Source organism: Lithobates pipiens, unplaced genomic scaffold (genome assembly GCF_037356315.1).
Source record: "Lithobates pipiens isolate NorthernLeopardFrog02 unplaced genomic scaffold, aLitPip1_a1.2 Scaffold_13, whole genome shotgun sequence".
NCBI lineage: Eukaryota > Metazoa > Chordata > Amphibia > Anura > Ranidae > Lithobates > Lithobates pipiens.
The window spans coordinates 280,234,170-280,250,143 of record NW_027507718.1 but is presented as its reverse complement, the minus strand read 5'-3'; the positions used below and the strand labels follow the sequence as shown (position 1 = coordinate 280,250,143).

The following is a 15,974-nucleotide window of genomic DNA, read 5'->3' as shown; positions in this document are numbered from 1 at the left end:
AGACATCACAATGTAAGTGGATAAAAAAAGAAAAAAATCTATCAGTATTACATTTTTAGCTAATGGAAAAGATCTATTAGCATTCTTGCTCAACACTTTATTAATCCAAATCACCCCTTTATTCTTTTACAGATGTTTTTCCTTTGCACAAAATCTTCCATTTATGGGACACCTTGCTACTAGGGAACGCCTCATTTCCATTCTGCATTGGAGTGGCTATTTTACAACAGCTAAGAGTCAGACTTCTTGCAAATGGATTTAATGAATGTATCCTGCTCTTCTCAGATTTACCAGGCAAGTCTTTTCTTAATAGATTTAAAGACATTTAAAGTCTACATTTCAGTAGTAAATTTCTTCATTTCAATTTTTTAAATATGTATTGTTGTTTAAAATTTCAGTTACAGTAAGCACCAGCATGACATCAACACAAGATGTGAGACATTTAAATGTATTTGTGTGCAGAGGATATTTAGTACAGGTTTCGGAAAGTAGGAGAGATAAGCTTAAAGCGGTTGTAAACCACTGCATGTTTTTTTTTTCCTTTTTTACCTGCAAGACAAAGGCATAATGTGCTAGTATGGATTGCATATTACAGTAGCACATTATGTGAAACTTACCTGAAAATGAAGCCTTCCAGCTGGAGATTGCATCAAAATTCACTTCCGCCCAATGGTCTTAAAGGGGCATTTAATTTTTTTCTTTTTTTATTGCATTTTAGTGTAAATGTTAGACCTGAGGTTGTTTTGACCCCAGATATCACATTTAAGAGGTCCTGTCATGCATTTTTTTTTCTAGTACAAGGGAAATTTACATTCCTTGTAATGGGATTAAAAGTGATCCAAACATTTTTTTTTCTAAAAGGACAGTGTAAAAAAAAAAAAAAGTCAAATTAATAAGAAAAAAAAAAATTTAAAGCGCCCCATCCAGCCGAGCTTGTTCGCAGAAGCAAATGCATACATAAGTCACTCCCGCATATGAAAACATTGTTCAAACTACACATGTGAGGTATCGCCCGCAATCGTTAGAGCGAGAGCAATAATTCTAGCACTCCGCTGTAGCTCTAAACATGTAACCTGTAGAAATTTTTAAACGGTGTGGCCCCATTTTTCTCCTTTTGCCATATTTCATATTGAGAGGAACCACTTATGAATTTTGGTCATTATACCTTTGGTGGATACCTATTGATGTCACTACTTTAATGGATCCCTACCAGATTGGTCTATATTGGAAATCGGTCGTGGTTGCTGTACCTTTCCTTGGGTGTGTTACACAAAAAGCTTGGTTGACCCATCAAGCATACGCTTTGCTGGGTTCAACCTGTCTGGTAAGCCTCTTTCCTTACAGTGGTGGATTATCTACAGACAACCATTTCACCCAGATTCACAGTCACATTATTCTTTGCCATATTATATGGACTATATGCAGTTTATATGCACTCAAAATTTTTCATTATTGTTGGGCAATCTTAATTTGCTGTGTATTTATTTGCACATTTATATATTGTATCAATTTTTATTGGAAATAATCTCATTGTTTATTTCATTTTTCATCAGCGCTGCACTATATTACTTTATACATTTTTAAACATTGCTTATGGAGATTTTTAAGGGTAAAAGTTTGTCGCCATTCCACTAGCGGGCGCAATTTTAAAGCATGACAAAAAAAAATTGCGGTTGTAAGACCAATGCGCAAATATGGTGTGAAGTAAACTATTGAAATGACCACCATTTTATTCTCTAGGGTGTCTGAAAAAATATATATATAATGTTTGGGCAATCTAAGTAGTTTTCTAGCAAAAAAATAATAATTTTAACTTGTAAACAACAAGTGTCAAAAAGAGACCTTGGTCCTTAAGTTGTTAAAAGTAGCAGGAATATTAAAGGCAATGTAGAAGGCACCGAAAATGATTGTGGAAATTTAACAAGGAGAAAATAGCGCAGCCAGACAGAGAAATCATCAAGGAAGGTTGATACTGGTCCAGGAGACCGGTAGATCACAGCAATTCTCAAAGAAATTGGAGAAAATAGACAAATACAGTGCGCCTCAAATGAAGAGAGGGACAAAAAGGGAGGTAAGTGAAGAACCTGAAAAATTCGTTCTGGGGATAGAAGGATCCCAACTCTACCTCTCTGCCATCCTCTGGGTTTGGGAGAGTGAGTCCAGAAGAAGGCCACCATGGGAGAGGGAAGCATGTAAAGCGGAGTAAGGTTCTTGAAGCCAGTTTCAGTAACGTAATGTAGTTAGTGATAAAAAGGTCATGAACAGAGGTGAGTTTGTTACAGACAGAGTGGGCATTCCAAGGGGCGCATGGGAAGGAACTAAATTAAGTGGTTTATGGCTGCTGCTGTAGGGCATGGGGGTGATGGGCGTGTTGGCCACAGTAAAATGATGGCAGCCTAGGGCTTAGGAATATATCTCTATAAGTTAGGAGAAGCAGTAGGGTGGGAAATGTAATGGGAATGTGATTTATATAAAGGGGCATGCCCCAGCATCCTGGGGGTTTAATTAGTATGTGAGTTTAGAATTAACAAGAGTTGATGAGTGCAGTAATAAAGAGAGAACAGAAGTGAAGGTGATACGTATAAGCTGTGAGGTAGAGAAGAGAGGTGAAGGAAAGAGATATATAATATATACATTCACACATCTGTTTTGTAAAGTTGCAATTGCTCAGTGAAAAGAACATTGCCTCCAGGAGTTAAGGCAAGCACTTCTAAGAGCTAATGCTCAGCTGTAGATCGGTACTGCTATTTCACCCCGAGCACATTCCTGTGACTATGGATTCTGAAGGCCCCAACTTTATTTCTCTATCCTGCTTGGAAAGGAAATTAAAATATGTCTGTCAGACAGAGCAAGTAGCTTATATTATTATTGTGAATGACAAACAAAGGGATTTGTAAAAGCAAATATACTTTGGATGACATTACTCAATAAAAACTTTGTGCAAACCCAGCTAAGACAAATAAGTAAATAAAAAAATGTGCTGAAAGTGGCACCACTTGTATCTGTAAAGCAATCTATACTGATAATATAGAATATACCTTGTGACATATAATAATGTGATCCTTTCATTCAACCAATATAATCCACAAGTACAAACAGTCTTATACAATATTGCCCATATAAATAAATACATCTACTCTTTATGATCTCCAAGGTTTTACCAGGGTTTCCAACATCCCAAAGTAAAATGTACTGACAGGACACAAACTGACAGGACAGAAATTGACTGACCGCACCGTTTTTTGTTTTTTTTACTGACTCAACACATGACATTTACTGACCGAGCCAAATGTTTTACTGACACTTCACAAAAGGACATAAAATGACAAGTTTCTGTGAAATAAAGTGCATATATCAATATTTAACCTGCAAACATGTAGCTAGTGCTACTAGCAATATGTCTAAGGTATAACAAAAGGCAAAAAACATATTTCTTCATTTACATGAAAGTCAGGTTAATATAACCCAACAGTTTTGTCACCTGCGTCCAACTGGGGAGATTTTCCTTCATTTTCAGTTCCATTGAGCCACCACAGAAAGTGAGAGAAGGGGTACCACCGCTCCAGGCAGGTCCACAGGAACACAAAAGACTTCTCCTCCAGAAACAAAGAGCCCCGGGGGCAGGCAAAGGCATACAGCCAATGAAGATAATTAGAAAACTGGACAGTCGCACTAAAAAAGAAAATATCTTATGCCTTTTATTGTAAAAACAGAATCACACTGTACAAGCCACAGCAAAGCAATGCAAGCTAACGTGTTTCACACTACCAAGAGTGCTTACTCATAGCAGAAAGTGAGGTGAAATCCTAGCTAGCCGCCAGGATCAGTTGAATAGAGGTCCCCTCTATTTCTATTTTCGATTTGATCACAGTTTTGGTGATTATGGTAAACAGGTCAAATAGAGAGGGAAACTCCTCAGCTGGATGAAAACATATGTTCTACCTCAGCTGTGCCGTGTGCAAGGGAAAGCATAATTTTGGCAACTTTAACCTGAGAAGTTAGATACTTTCAGATTGCCCTGAAGGGCCCTTATACAGCGTTGTCCTACCATGTGCCAATAGGAATCGTATCTCAGTCTGAGCAACATCAGTGAAATCTGTCACTTGGTATTCAATAAATTCAGTATGCAGGGTTTCAAAATAAGATGAGGGAATAATTTGTGGAAAATGTTTTGCAAGGTAAATTGTGTCTCCAGAATTAGCTGTTGACCTGTTGGAAGGTTTCAGTAAAGCCAACAGCTGTCAGGTAACATTTGCTCTGGAAAATTTGATTGAATTGGGTGAAATATGGCAGAACTGCTGGAAGTAACAGAAAGTAGCACTTAGTGATAGGATCCTGTAGCAAGAGACTTAGCTTTTCCACAGTTACCAAGCATCATGATTTGACTGAAAATAACTTAACATGGCATCATATCGATTGAGAATGTGGTTGACACACTAAAGCATAGAAAGCCATCTATTAAACCAATGCTATAAACTCTTTAGACAAACTACCTCAACAAATTCCTGAAATTTATGATACAACTGTAAACATTTGCAACTATGTGCAAAGTGGTTATGTACAGTATGTCTCTCCAAAGTTGTTCAACAGTTTTAGGTATGGCTTTACAGGCATTTGTAGCACACAAGACAGCAATATGGCAGGTACAAAGAATGTGAAAGATGAAAGGTTGCTCTGCTTTGAAGCAGAATAGTACAGAGTTTCTTGAACCAACCATTACACTTGCATGGTCTGTACCAAATGCCATAACATTTTTCAGGGGGACACCATCTTCTAGAAAACATTGTTAAATCTGCTCAAAAATTGCATCAGCAGTAGCTTGAGTGAGATCAACAACTGATACTGGGTTTCATCAAAATAAATGGCTGCCATGGCTAATTTTGGTTGTTCATATTTCTGTAGTTTCATCAGTCAGTAATGAAAAGTGACAACAGGCAGGTTTTTGGCACCACCTTTTTATAGCACTTGCCAGTGACGTATATGATTAGCATGGACCCTTTGTTATGCTTACAACAGAGGGAATTTGCTAATTTGGAGCCTGGAAACCAGTCAGCCATCCTATTAGTAAGATCATCTAACAAATGTAGTGTCACGTTTTTTTTTTTCTAGTGATGTGACTGGGTCCAGGGAGAGGAGAACCAACCTACGACACAGAGGGAGAAGGAAAAAAACAAACATGAGACTCACTAGAGTAGATCATTTTTTTGGCAAAGCACACTGCAATAAATTATTTGTGTATTGTATGAAGCCAAAGGGAATGCTTCAGGAGCAGTTGTGGAAGGCAGTTATTCTGCCTCTAGGCAAACAACTGACCTTGTTTGGTGCAGTTCACTTGATGCAAAAGGAGGGCAACAGCAGGTGGGTGGTGGCATAGGCCGGTTAACGTAGATGTGATTTGGAGTCCAGGGGGATCCAACTGAACAGCACAAAGACGGAGGTAGAAAAAAACACCATGATAGTATAGCTGTTGGTGGCAGTGTTCCTCCATTCCAGTCATTACTTGCTCCCATAGGCTGCTCCATGACATTGCATTAATTCATTATTTCCCCCAAGTAGACTGCTCCATTCGTTGCATGTATTCATAATTGCGCCAGATGGGGTGGACTGCTCCATCCATCCATTAATCATTGCATTCATTCATTATTGCCCCAATAGTACTGCTGCTCCATTGCATGTAATGTATTCATAACATTTGCCCAGTAGTACACTCACTGCTCCATCCATCTCTTGACAATTGCATTTATTCATTACTGCCCCTGGTACCTCAGTACTAATAAACGGCTCCAGTAACTGTGTGCATCATGTATTATTTAGCCCCAGGCCAGACCAGAATGCTCCACCACATCCATTACATTTTGTGTATTGCATGCATTTATTCCTTAATGCCCCACTGCAGTACTACTGCTCCATTTTTGTATGCATGCCAAATAGTTCATTTGCCATTTGCCATAATGCCCACAATCCATTCCATCTTCATTTGCTCAAGTGCCCAACTCATGTCCAGACCAGCAGAGACTACATGTCCATGGTCATTTGCAATTTTGCATAAATATTCACTGTTTTGCACAGCACAAATCTCACAGTTTGCAAAATGCATGAATACATACCAACTTGTGTGGGCACTGTACTGGTGGCGGACACTGGGCACTGGTGTGGCTGTGGTGATAAGTAGGCATGGGCAGCAGCACTGGCCAGCAGGACTCAGGAGGCCAGGGCAAAGAACAGGCACCAAGAGCAGAGTAGACTGGTGGTCACTGAGCAAGCAGCGTAGGCAAGGTACCTGACTGAGCAAAGAGGTCGGGTACCTCCTTCCACTGGAAGTCTATCGATGCAAATGGTGGCTGGCAGGAAATGGTGCACAGTTTTTTGCACGTCATGCATCATGGCATCACTTGAAATGCCCACTGCGCATCCGCGGACCTGATTTGATGCTGCAGCGCACAGTCGGACAAAAGTCAATTTTTTTTAAGGGCAGCCACCGTCCATAACGGAAATTTATGGACAGGTTGTAAATAGGCCTAGATTTACAAACTGTGTGTTAATTTATTTACAGTTAGCAACCATGGATTTTACCTTTTAGATTAAAAAATAAGAGCCTTTAATGAGCTGGGAAGAGCTGTGGCCACTGTCAAACACTGTCGTATCACCAGTACCAATCTGACAGGTGTTTACATGCTGTTAAATGGACTTCTCTGGATATGTCTAATTTCCCAATGAAAGCATCTGCTGAGTGGGAATACTACAGAGTCTGGTATAATAATAGCAACTTGTAATTCAAACTTAAAGAAGAAGTGTCACTAGAAGTTAAATCATTTTTAAATCCCCAAGGGAACCCAGTGCACATAATGATCACATTCAGATCAATGCAATGGTGTTTGAGCTAGCCTGGTTGACAACATTCCCTCCACTGCTGTCCGACCACACTACTCACAAGGACACAAATACATAATTAGTTCTGAGTGACAGTGGACACAAAGGGAAAAGGGGCATGACAAACCCCCAGAGCCAGATTTGGTTTAAAAAAATACATAGTAAACATATTATACTTAGAGTATCTGCTCTATGCAATGGTTTTGCACAGGACAGCCCTGATCCTCTTTTTCTCGGGTCCCCTGCTGGCGCCTCATGACTCCTCCCCCTGGACTAATGCCCCCAATAGCAAGCTACCTGTTATGGGGGCACTGGTGTGTGCTCACGTCCACCAATGGCTCCTGCTGCTGTGTCTCAACCAGTGAGGAGTTACAGTTCCGGGAACAGCCGAGGCTCCCATGCACAATGCTGGATTGGGCTCAGTTAAGTATTAGAAGAAGCTGTGGGGGGAACAGCACACAAAAGGTTTTTTTACCTTCACGGAAATTCACTGAAAATCATTGCATTCTTGCTTTGGAATTAGCTAATTTATTTAGTATTCAGACTAACATCACCTATATTTCTGGTCTGACGAATCGTATATCCAAAGGGCTTCTTTTAATAAACCCAATCAAAGGACCTTGTCTTAAAACTGACTGTTAATTAATAGTAAAATTATTGTAAACAGTGATCCCTAAAACTATATGCTGTATAGGAAAATGCAGCCCACACCTATCTAAAGCTTAAATATACACCTAACAAAACCTAAGACTCTCACTCAGCATTTTCCAAACAGGTACTCAAAAGCACAGTCATCAGACATAAAAAGAAACCTGACCCTGTCTAAACTGTAGAAAATTGTTCACAGGGTCTGTATGGATACACCAGATATTTCACAATGCATGATTATTAGGTACGTGTTACTGCTGTATTTTTCAATTTCGATTCTCAGGGTCCACTGACTAGCTATATTTTCTGGCATTTTTCTTAGAATTGCATATAGAAAAATAATGTGCAGTTATTTTAAGCTATTGACATTTAAAATACCATACTTCTGGTAGATTTTAAATGGTGACATGCCATTAGCCTTCATGTACAGGTGCAGAGAACCAATATTTTAGTGTCAATTTGGTTACATAACATTTTTCTGAATTTAGAATGTTATCTGAAATTCTGGGAATTTCAACACTGTTCAGAACATTAATCTTATTTCTTAGAGTGAACTGAAGTAGAACTGCAAAACTCCTTGATAAATTGTTTTTGTACTGGCTGTTATACTGATTTTATATGTGGTTTTTATTTTAATTAGGCATTTTTTCTGTACATTTCTGAGGTATCATTGTGTTTTGTTTCTACAGTGCTAGTGGTTTCTCCTTTTGCTGGAAATGCCTGGCGGCACTGACCTGTTGTGATATTACAAATTACCTTCATTATTATTTTTCAGAAGACTAGATAATGTTCATTCGGTGCTGGATCTCACTGAGGCATTACTAAGTCTTTCTCAATGAATTCATTGCTTTCTCAACAGACCGCTGCTGTTGAGAAAGCAAGTGATGAATTTTTTTGCAAGCTTACTGGACATGTCTAGCGGGATATTGATATATTTTTAAACAGTTAAATGTGCAAACCATTTTTGTCATCAAAAACATGTAGGAAGATATGTTGCCTTTCATAAGTATTAACAGCAGGGCTTTTTTTCAGTGGGAACACGGGGAACAGAGTTCCAGCACTGAATGTATGCAATGGCAAGGGGTGATGGGGTGTGCTGTAGGGCCTATTGATACTGGCTGCTATCTATTGTTGGAGGCGATTTTTTTGTAAGGGGGGTCTATTGTTGCTATTGTTACTGGGGGTTGCTGGGGGGTCAGTTGTAGCTAGGAGGGATCTACTGTTGAGGGAGGAGACTAGTTGCTGGCTGTTGCAGGGAGATTTCCTGTTTCTGCTGGGAATCTATTGTTGCTCAATAGGATATATTTTTGGAAGCGGTCCATTGTTGCTTGGGGGATTTGTTGTTGATGGGGGGGGGGGGGGCTCTATTGTTGCTAGCTGCAGGGGATCTATTTCACTGCTTTTCTTGTTATTGACAATTTCTATACAAATTACTTAGCACCACAAATGTTACTTGGTTCTGTATTCTCTAAAAGGGGCAATACTGGGAGGTGGGCAGGGGTGGGAACCAAGGAACGGTGCTTGAAGGTGGATAGGGGGCAGGGACAAGGTGTGACGCTGAAAGGGGGAGTTCCTGCATCTATTCTGTGTGAAAAAATAGCCCTGATTAACAGATTTCAGAAATTTGAAAGACAAAACACTGAATGGCATTTTACCAGCCCGACAAGCGAATTTTTTGAGTATGTATATACAGTGCATATATGTATGTTCAGTGTATACCCCAGTGTTGCTGCAGTTTTGCAAAAATAATCATTGTTGAGGTTATTGTTATTTTGTTGACTGCATAACCTGATGTCAATCTCTAGGTCAGGCAGACATTCAAGTTGTCACATTGTCATCACCACCACTTTTAGCAGCACCAATTTCAGAATCAACTGGAAATGCCAACTGTCTAACTCATGATTTAGGCATCACCTTCTCAAAAACGTATCTCAGAGGATAAGTTACATTTTAACATTTGTGATTTTCCATATAAATGTCTCCTTAGTAAGAACTTTGTTGTGTCCCACTTGTGTCCTTAAGGAAATAAACTTGGCCTACCAACAACAGAAGTTGATTGTAAATCTTCTCATATACCCAGTGAAGTGATTAGCCTCAGATGATACACAAAGATTAAACACATCCTCCTACATAAGTTTTACTTGTTTATCTGCAGCCTTGTCTTTTCTAAATTCCTTTTACGTGCTGAACTTAGATAAAAATCCTTCTGCATCTGTCAGTAGCACAGAGGAGGGGGTTGGGAGCTGCAGTTAGAGCTTCTGGACAAACAAAAAAGTAGTGGTGCATGGGAGGATGCCAAGAGGGAATCTATGGCTCCCCGTTAGAATACATATAAAAATGATAATTAGTCCATATAGACAGAATTAAAGGGCAACTCCACTTTTGTGGGGGGAAAAAATAGCAAATTAAAAAAAAATGTATATATAACATATACAATTGCGACTCGCATCATATTTTGTTTGAATGTTATTAAAAATGACCTTTCCTTTTCAATCTGCAGCTCCTTTAATTTTCTGTAAAATACAATGCAATATGGCTACGTGGAGGTGTTCTGTACACAAGATGTGTACAAAAGCCCCCCAGAAACATAATTTCCTGCTGTATGATTGGCTTGCTGATTTTCCCAGAATTCTGCACTAAGATACAAATCAGATATCAAGCATCTCCTGCAACGAAAATTAAATTTTTGATGAGATACTCCCAATAGAAAATCACATCTAAAGGGGTGCAGACCCTGCAATTTTCCTCACTAGAGCCCCACAGGTGCAGCAGCTGACTGATAATTATGAAACCACTCCCATTAGATTCACTTACCATATGGAGACAAACGAACACACATTGATTTCTTCAGAACAACAAAAGGTAGGAATCTGCAACAAAGTTTGTTAAAATCCTTGTAATCTACATAGATCACCCAGGGGCAAATGTTTTTTTTCTTCACAAAAGTGGAGTAACTCTTTAAAGTCCATATTGAATCTGTTCTGACACCACTACATGAAGGCTGCCAACTGAGAGAGCAAGAAGCGACTCTGTAGACAAATCAAGAGAAAAACAGTAGCGCTCTCTAAGTGCAGTATTGTACAGTGCATCCAGAAAATATTCAAGGCGCTCCATATTTTGTTATGTTACAGCCTTATTCCAAAATGGATTAAATGCATTATTTTGCTCAAAATTCTACAAAAAATATCCTATAATGAAAATACATTTTTTTTAAATGTTTTCAAATTTATTAAAAATAAAAAAACAAAAAAATTGCGTACATAAGTATTCACAGCCTTTACCATACCACTCAAAATTGAGCTTAGGTACATCCTGTTTCCACTGATCATCCTTGAAATGTTTCTACTATTGATTGGAGTCCACTTGTGGTAAATTCAGTTGATTGGACATGATTTGGAAAGGCACACACCTGTCTATATAAGGTTCCACAGTTAACAGGGCATGTCAGAGATCAAACCAAGCCATGGAGTCCAAGGAATTGTCTGTAGACCTCTGAGACAGGATTGTATCAAGACACATATCTGGGAAAGGGTACAGAAAAAATTCTGAAGCATAGAAGGTCCCAATGAGCACAGTGGCCTCCATCATCTGTAAATGGAAGAAGTTTGGAATCACCAAGACTCTTCCTAGAGCGGGCTGCCCGACCAAACAGAGCAATCGGGGGAGAAGGACCTTAGTCAGGAAGGTGACCAAAAGGCACATAATAGCCCACTTGGAGTTTGCCAAAAGGCACCTGAAGGCCTCTCAGACCATGAGAAACAAAATTCTCTGGTCTGATGAAACAAAGATTGAACTCTTTGGCCTGAATGGCAAGCAACATGTCTGGAGAAAACCAGGCATCGCTCATCACTTGGGCAATACCATTCGTACAGTGAAGCATGATGGTGGCAACATCATGCTGTGGGGATGTTTTTCAGCGGCAGGAACTGGGAGACTAGTCAGGATCGAGGGAAAGATGAATACAGCAATGTACAGTCTTCCTTGATGAAGACCTGCTCCAGAGCGCTCTGGACCTCAGACTGGGGCGAAGGTTCATCTGCCAACAGGGCAACGACCCTAAGCACACAGCCAACATAACAAAGGAGTGGTTACGGGACAACTCTGTGAATGTCCTTGAGTGGCAAGGACCAGGCTTGAACGCTCTCTGGAGAAATCTGAAAATGGTTGCGCATTTGCACTCCCCATCCAAACTGATGGAGCTTGAGAGGTCCTACAAAGAAGAATGGGAGAAACTGCCCAAAAATAGGTGTGCCAAGCTTGTAGCATAATGCTCAAAAATACTTGAGACTGTAATTGGTGCCAAAGGTAATTCAACAAAGTATTGAGCAAAGGCTGTAAATTTGCAAATATTTCAAACTTCTTTCATATTGTCATTATGGGGTATTGTTTGTAGACTTTTGACTAAAATAATGAATTTAATCAATTTTGTCATAAGGCTGTAATATAACAAAATGTGGAAAGAGTGAAGCGCTGTGAATACTTTCCAGATGCACTGTATGTAAAAAACACTTTAATGAAAAGTAAACAACTCACAAACATCGGATGAAATCACACATGTAAGACAAATCCACCAAGGCTCCTTGCTACATTGGTCAGTCTGCTGATGCGCTTTGTAGTTGTGGCCACGCTAGTGAATCCCAGGGCTCCTCTTCAACTATTGTTGCACTGACAGCTGTGGCGTCAAGTCAGACAGGAGGTGTGGCGTGCAGCTTAGGCCGAGTGGCGGTCAGGTCTGAACCGGTCATATATGGGCAGCCAGGCCAGTAGACAACAAGGTCCATCCAGCACGCCCTTTCATGCTGCAGTACAGGACAGGGCAAAATTGTTTAACAGCAAAACAGTCCAGACTTTTGCTATTCATAATATTATTACATACTTAATTACAGCTATAATATTATACTTACAACCCGCTGAAACATGACAAAATTGACCATAAGGGTCCTGTTAAAAGAAAAAAGGGATAATATCACTATCCACGTATATAAATATTTGTAAAACAAAGAAGACTATATGTAATATTTAGACTAAATTAAGATTGATTTAAGGATAAATATAGATGTTTTTTATGTGTATAAATATATAATATATACAGATGTGCTTACAAATTCACATACCATGGCAGAATATATGATTTCTTGGCTATTTTTCAGAGAATATGAATGATAACACAAACTTTTCTTTCACCCATGGTTAGTGTTTGGCTGAAGCCATTTATTATTAATCAGCTGTGTTTACTCTTTTCAAATCATTACAACAGAAACTACCCAAATTACCCTGATCAAATATTGACATACCCTGGTGATTTTTGCTTAATACAATGCACACAAGTTGACACAAAGGGGTTTTCAATGGCTATTAAAGGTAACCAACCTCACCTGTGATCTGTTTGCTTGTAATTGGTGTGTGTGTGTGTAAAAGGCCAGTGAGTTTCTGGACTCCTGACAGACCCTTGCATCTTTCATCCAGTGCAGCACTGATGTTTCTGGATTCTGAGTCATGGGGAAAGCAAAAGAATTGTCAACTGATCGGTGGGAAAAGGTAGTTGAACTGCGTAAAAGAGGAAAGGGATATAAAAATAATACCCAAGGAATTGTTCAAACTCTAATCAAGAAGTGTAAAATGAGGGGCTCTGTTGAAACCAAACCACAGTCAGGTAGACCAACAAAACTTTCAGCCATAACTGCCAGGAAAATAGTTTGGGATGCAAGAAAAACCCACAAATAACTTCAGGTGAATTACAGGACTCTCTGAAAACATGTGGTGTGGCTGCACGATAAGAAAGGCATTACTACACAAATGCCACAAAGTATCCCGCTTACAATACGCCAAACAGCACAGAGACAAGCCTCAAACCTTCTCACACAAAGTCATATGGAGTGAGGGGACCAAAATTTTGCTTTTTGGCCACAAACAAAAAATCTACATTTGGAAAGGAGTTAACAAGGCCTATGATGAAGGATACAGAGGTAGATCGTTGATGTTTTTGGGATGTGTGTGCTACAAAGGCACAGGAAATTTGGTCAAAATTGTTTACAGGAAGAATGCAGTATGTTATCAATACTGGAGGAACATTTGCAATCATCAGCCAGGAAGCTGCGCGGGGGGGTACTTGGACATTCCAACATGACAGTGATCCAAAACACAAGGCCAAGTCAACCTGTCATTGGCTACAGCAGAATAAAGTGAAGGTTCTGGAGTGGCCATCTCAGTCTCCTGACCTCAATATCATTGAGCCACTCAAATGAGATCTCAAACGTGCAGTTCATGCAAGACAGCCCAAGAATTTACAGGAACTGGAGGCTTTTTGCCAAGAGGAACGGGCAGCTTTACCATCTGAGAAGATAAAGCGTCTCATCCACAAATACCACAAAAGACTTCAAGCTGTCATTGATGTTAAAGGGGGCAATACACGGTATTAAGAACTGAGGGACGTAAACTTTTGAATCGGGGTCATTTGGGTAGTTTCTGTTGCCATTATTATTTAAAAAGAGTAAACACAGTTGATTGATAATACATGGCTTCAGCCAAACACTAACCATGAGTGAAAGAAACGTTTTTTGTTATCATTGATATTCTCTGAAAAATGGCCAAGAAATCATAAATTCTGCCAGGGTATGTAAACTTATGAGCAAAACTGTATCTATATAGGGTAGGGTAGGAAATCATGAAAAAAATCTACCACCTCAGGACCATAATAACAATAAACAAAAAAAGAAATGAGGATGGTGAAAAATTCTTCTTAAATCAAAAAATATATAATTGTTGATGATAACTTCAACCACTATTATAATGCTGAAAATATAAAAAAAAAAAAAACAGAACGAGTGATGAATAATTATTCTTATCATAAGGTATTCTAAAAAAACTTAATGAACCTCTAGATCCCGTGTGTAGATCCAATAGGTGTCTCTTTCGCAGATGTAAAATACACTCCGCTCTGAATTTAAAGGTAGGAAAAATTGAGCAGACTTTACCGGTACCAGTGAAGGGCAATCACAATGTAATTCAAAATATTATCTTTATTACAAAATTGGTACTTTTTTTACACGTTGTAAATAAAATCAAAGTTGTATGGCTCTGATCAATTTGATCAAGTTAGTAATTAGGCAATAAATCTCTGTTACTATTATGTCAAGAGGGTGGCCCGTTTCACATCTGTGCTTCCTCAGGACATTAATTCCTTGACTATAGACAGAGATCCTATTAAAAAAAAGGAATATAGTTAATTCACATTTTATTAGGTGAAAATGCAACATAGAAACTTTGTATGTTGCATTTTCACCTAATAAAATGCGAATAATAGCTATGTTCTTTTTTTGAATAGGATCTCTGTCTATAGTCATGGAGTTGAGGTCCTAAAGAAGCACAGATGTGAAACGCGTCAACCTCTTGACACAATAGTAACAGAGATTTATTGCCTAATTACGAACTTGATCAAATTGATCAGAGCCATACAACTTTTATTTTATTTTAATGCGTAAAAAATTGTAACAATTTTGTAATAAAGATGATATTTAGAATTACAATGTTATTGTCCTTCACTGGTACCTGTAAAGTCCACTCAAGTTTTCATATTTTTAAATCTTCTTAAGGATGAGGTACCCCTATAGCCCATAACACTTCTATATATACACTCTGCTCTGGGGAAGATGGTGAGACATGGATTCTAGCACCCAGACTTTGAGGCCTCATTTGATGGAAGTCCAAAAAATGTTTTGGAATACTAAGCTTGTCCTTTCTCTCCTCAACCAATCGTCTGTGCTCCCCAAACCTTTTTCTGAGGATTCTGATCAGCCATCCAACGTACAGTAGATCACAAGGTCAGGACAGACAATAACACCCCTTTCACACCAGGGCGTTTTGCAGGCGCTATAGCGTTAGAAATAGCGCCTGCAATCCGCCCTAAATAAGCTGCAACATTGTGTGTAGTGTGAAAGCCCCAAGGGCTTTCACACTACAGCAGTGCGCTGGCAGGACGTCAGAAAAAAGTCCTGCCAGCAGCTTCTTTGGAGCGGTGAAGGAGCGGTGTGTTTACCACTCCTCCACCGCTGCTTCCCATTGAAATCAATGGGGCAGCGCTGTAATACCGCCGGCAAAATGCCTCTATTGCGGCATATTGGCGGCGGTTTTAACCCTTTCGCGGCCGCTAGCGGGGGGTAAAAGCCCCCCGCTAGCGGCCGAAATGCGCCGCAAATCCGGTTTTACCGCCGACGCAAAGGGCGGTGTGGTGTCAAAGGGGTCTAAATGAACTCAGAGCAGCAGTTGTAGAATTCATCCAATGTGTATGTCCTGCCCTTAGTAGTAAACTGTTTCTGGTTTTGTACATGTTGGCACTTGAGACATCTCAATTTTCAACACTAGTTCATTTCTTCTACATAATATATTGGTGTTTTGAAGAGGTCCACAAAGATTGTAACTTCTCAAGTACAAGGCCTCTGATATAGTGATTGTTTATA

The 15,974-nt window shown here is 39.4% G+C and overlaps 1 protein-coding gene across 1 annotated transcript in view; it reads left to right on the top strand.

Moving 5' to 3' along the window:
• TBCK (TBC1 domain containing kinase) overlaps positions 1 to 15,974 on the top strand; it is a 446,663-nt gene that overhangs the window by 262,348 nt on the left and 168,341 nt on the right. The window contains exon 22 of the mRNA XM_077476674.1: positions 133 to 294. Coding sequence (XP_077332800.1) covers positions 133 to 294 — 162 coding nt within the window. The remainder of the gene's footprint in view (positions 1 to 132; positions 295 to 15,974) is intronic.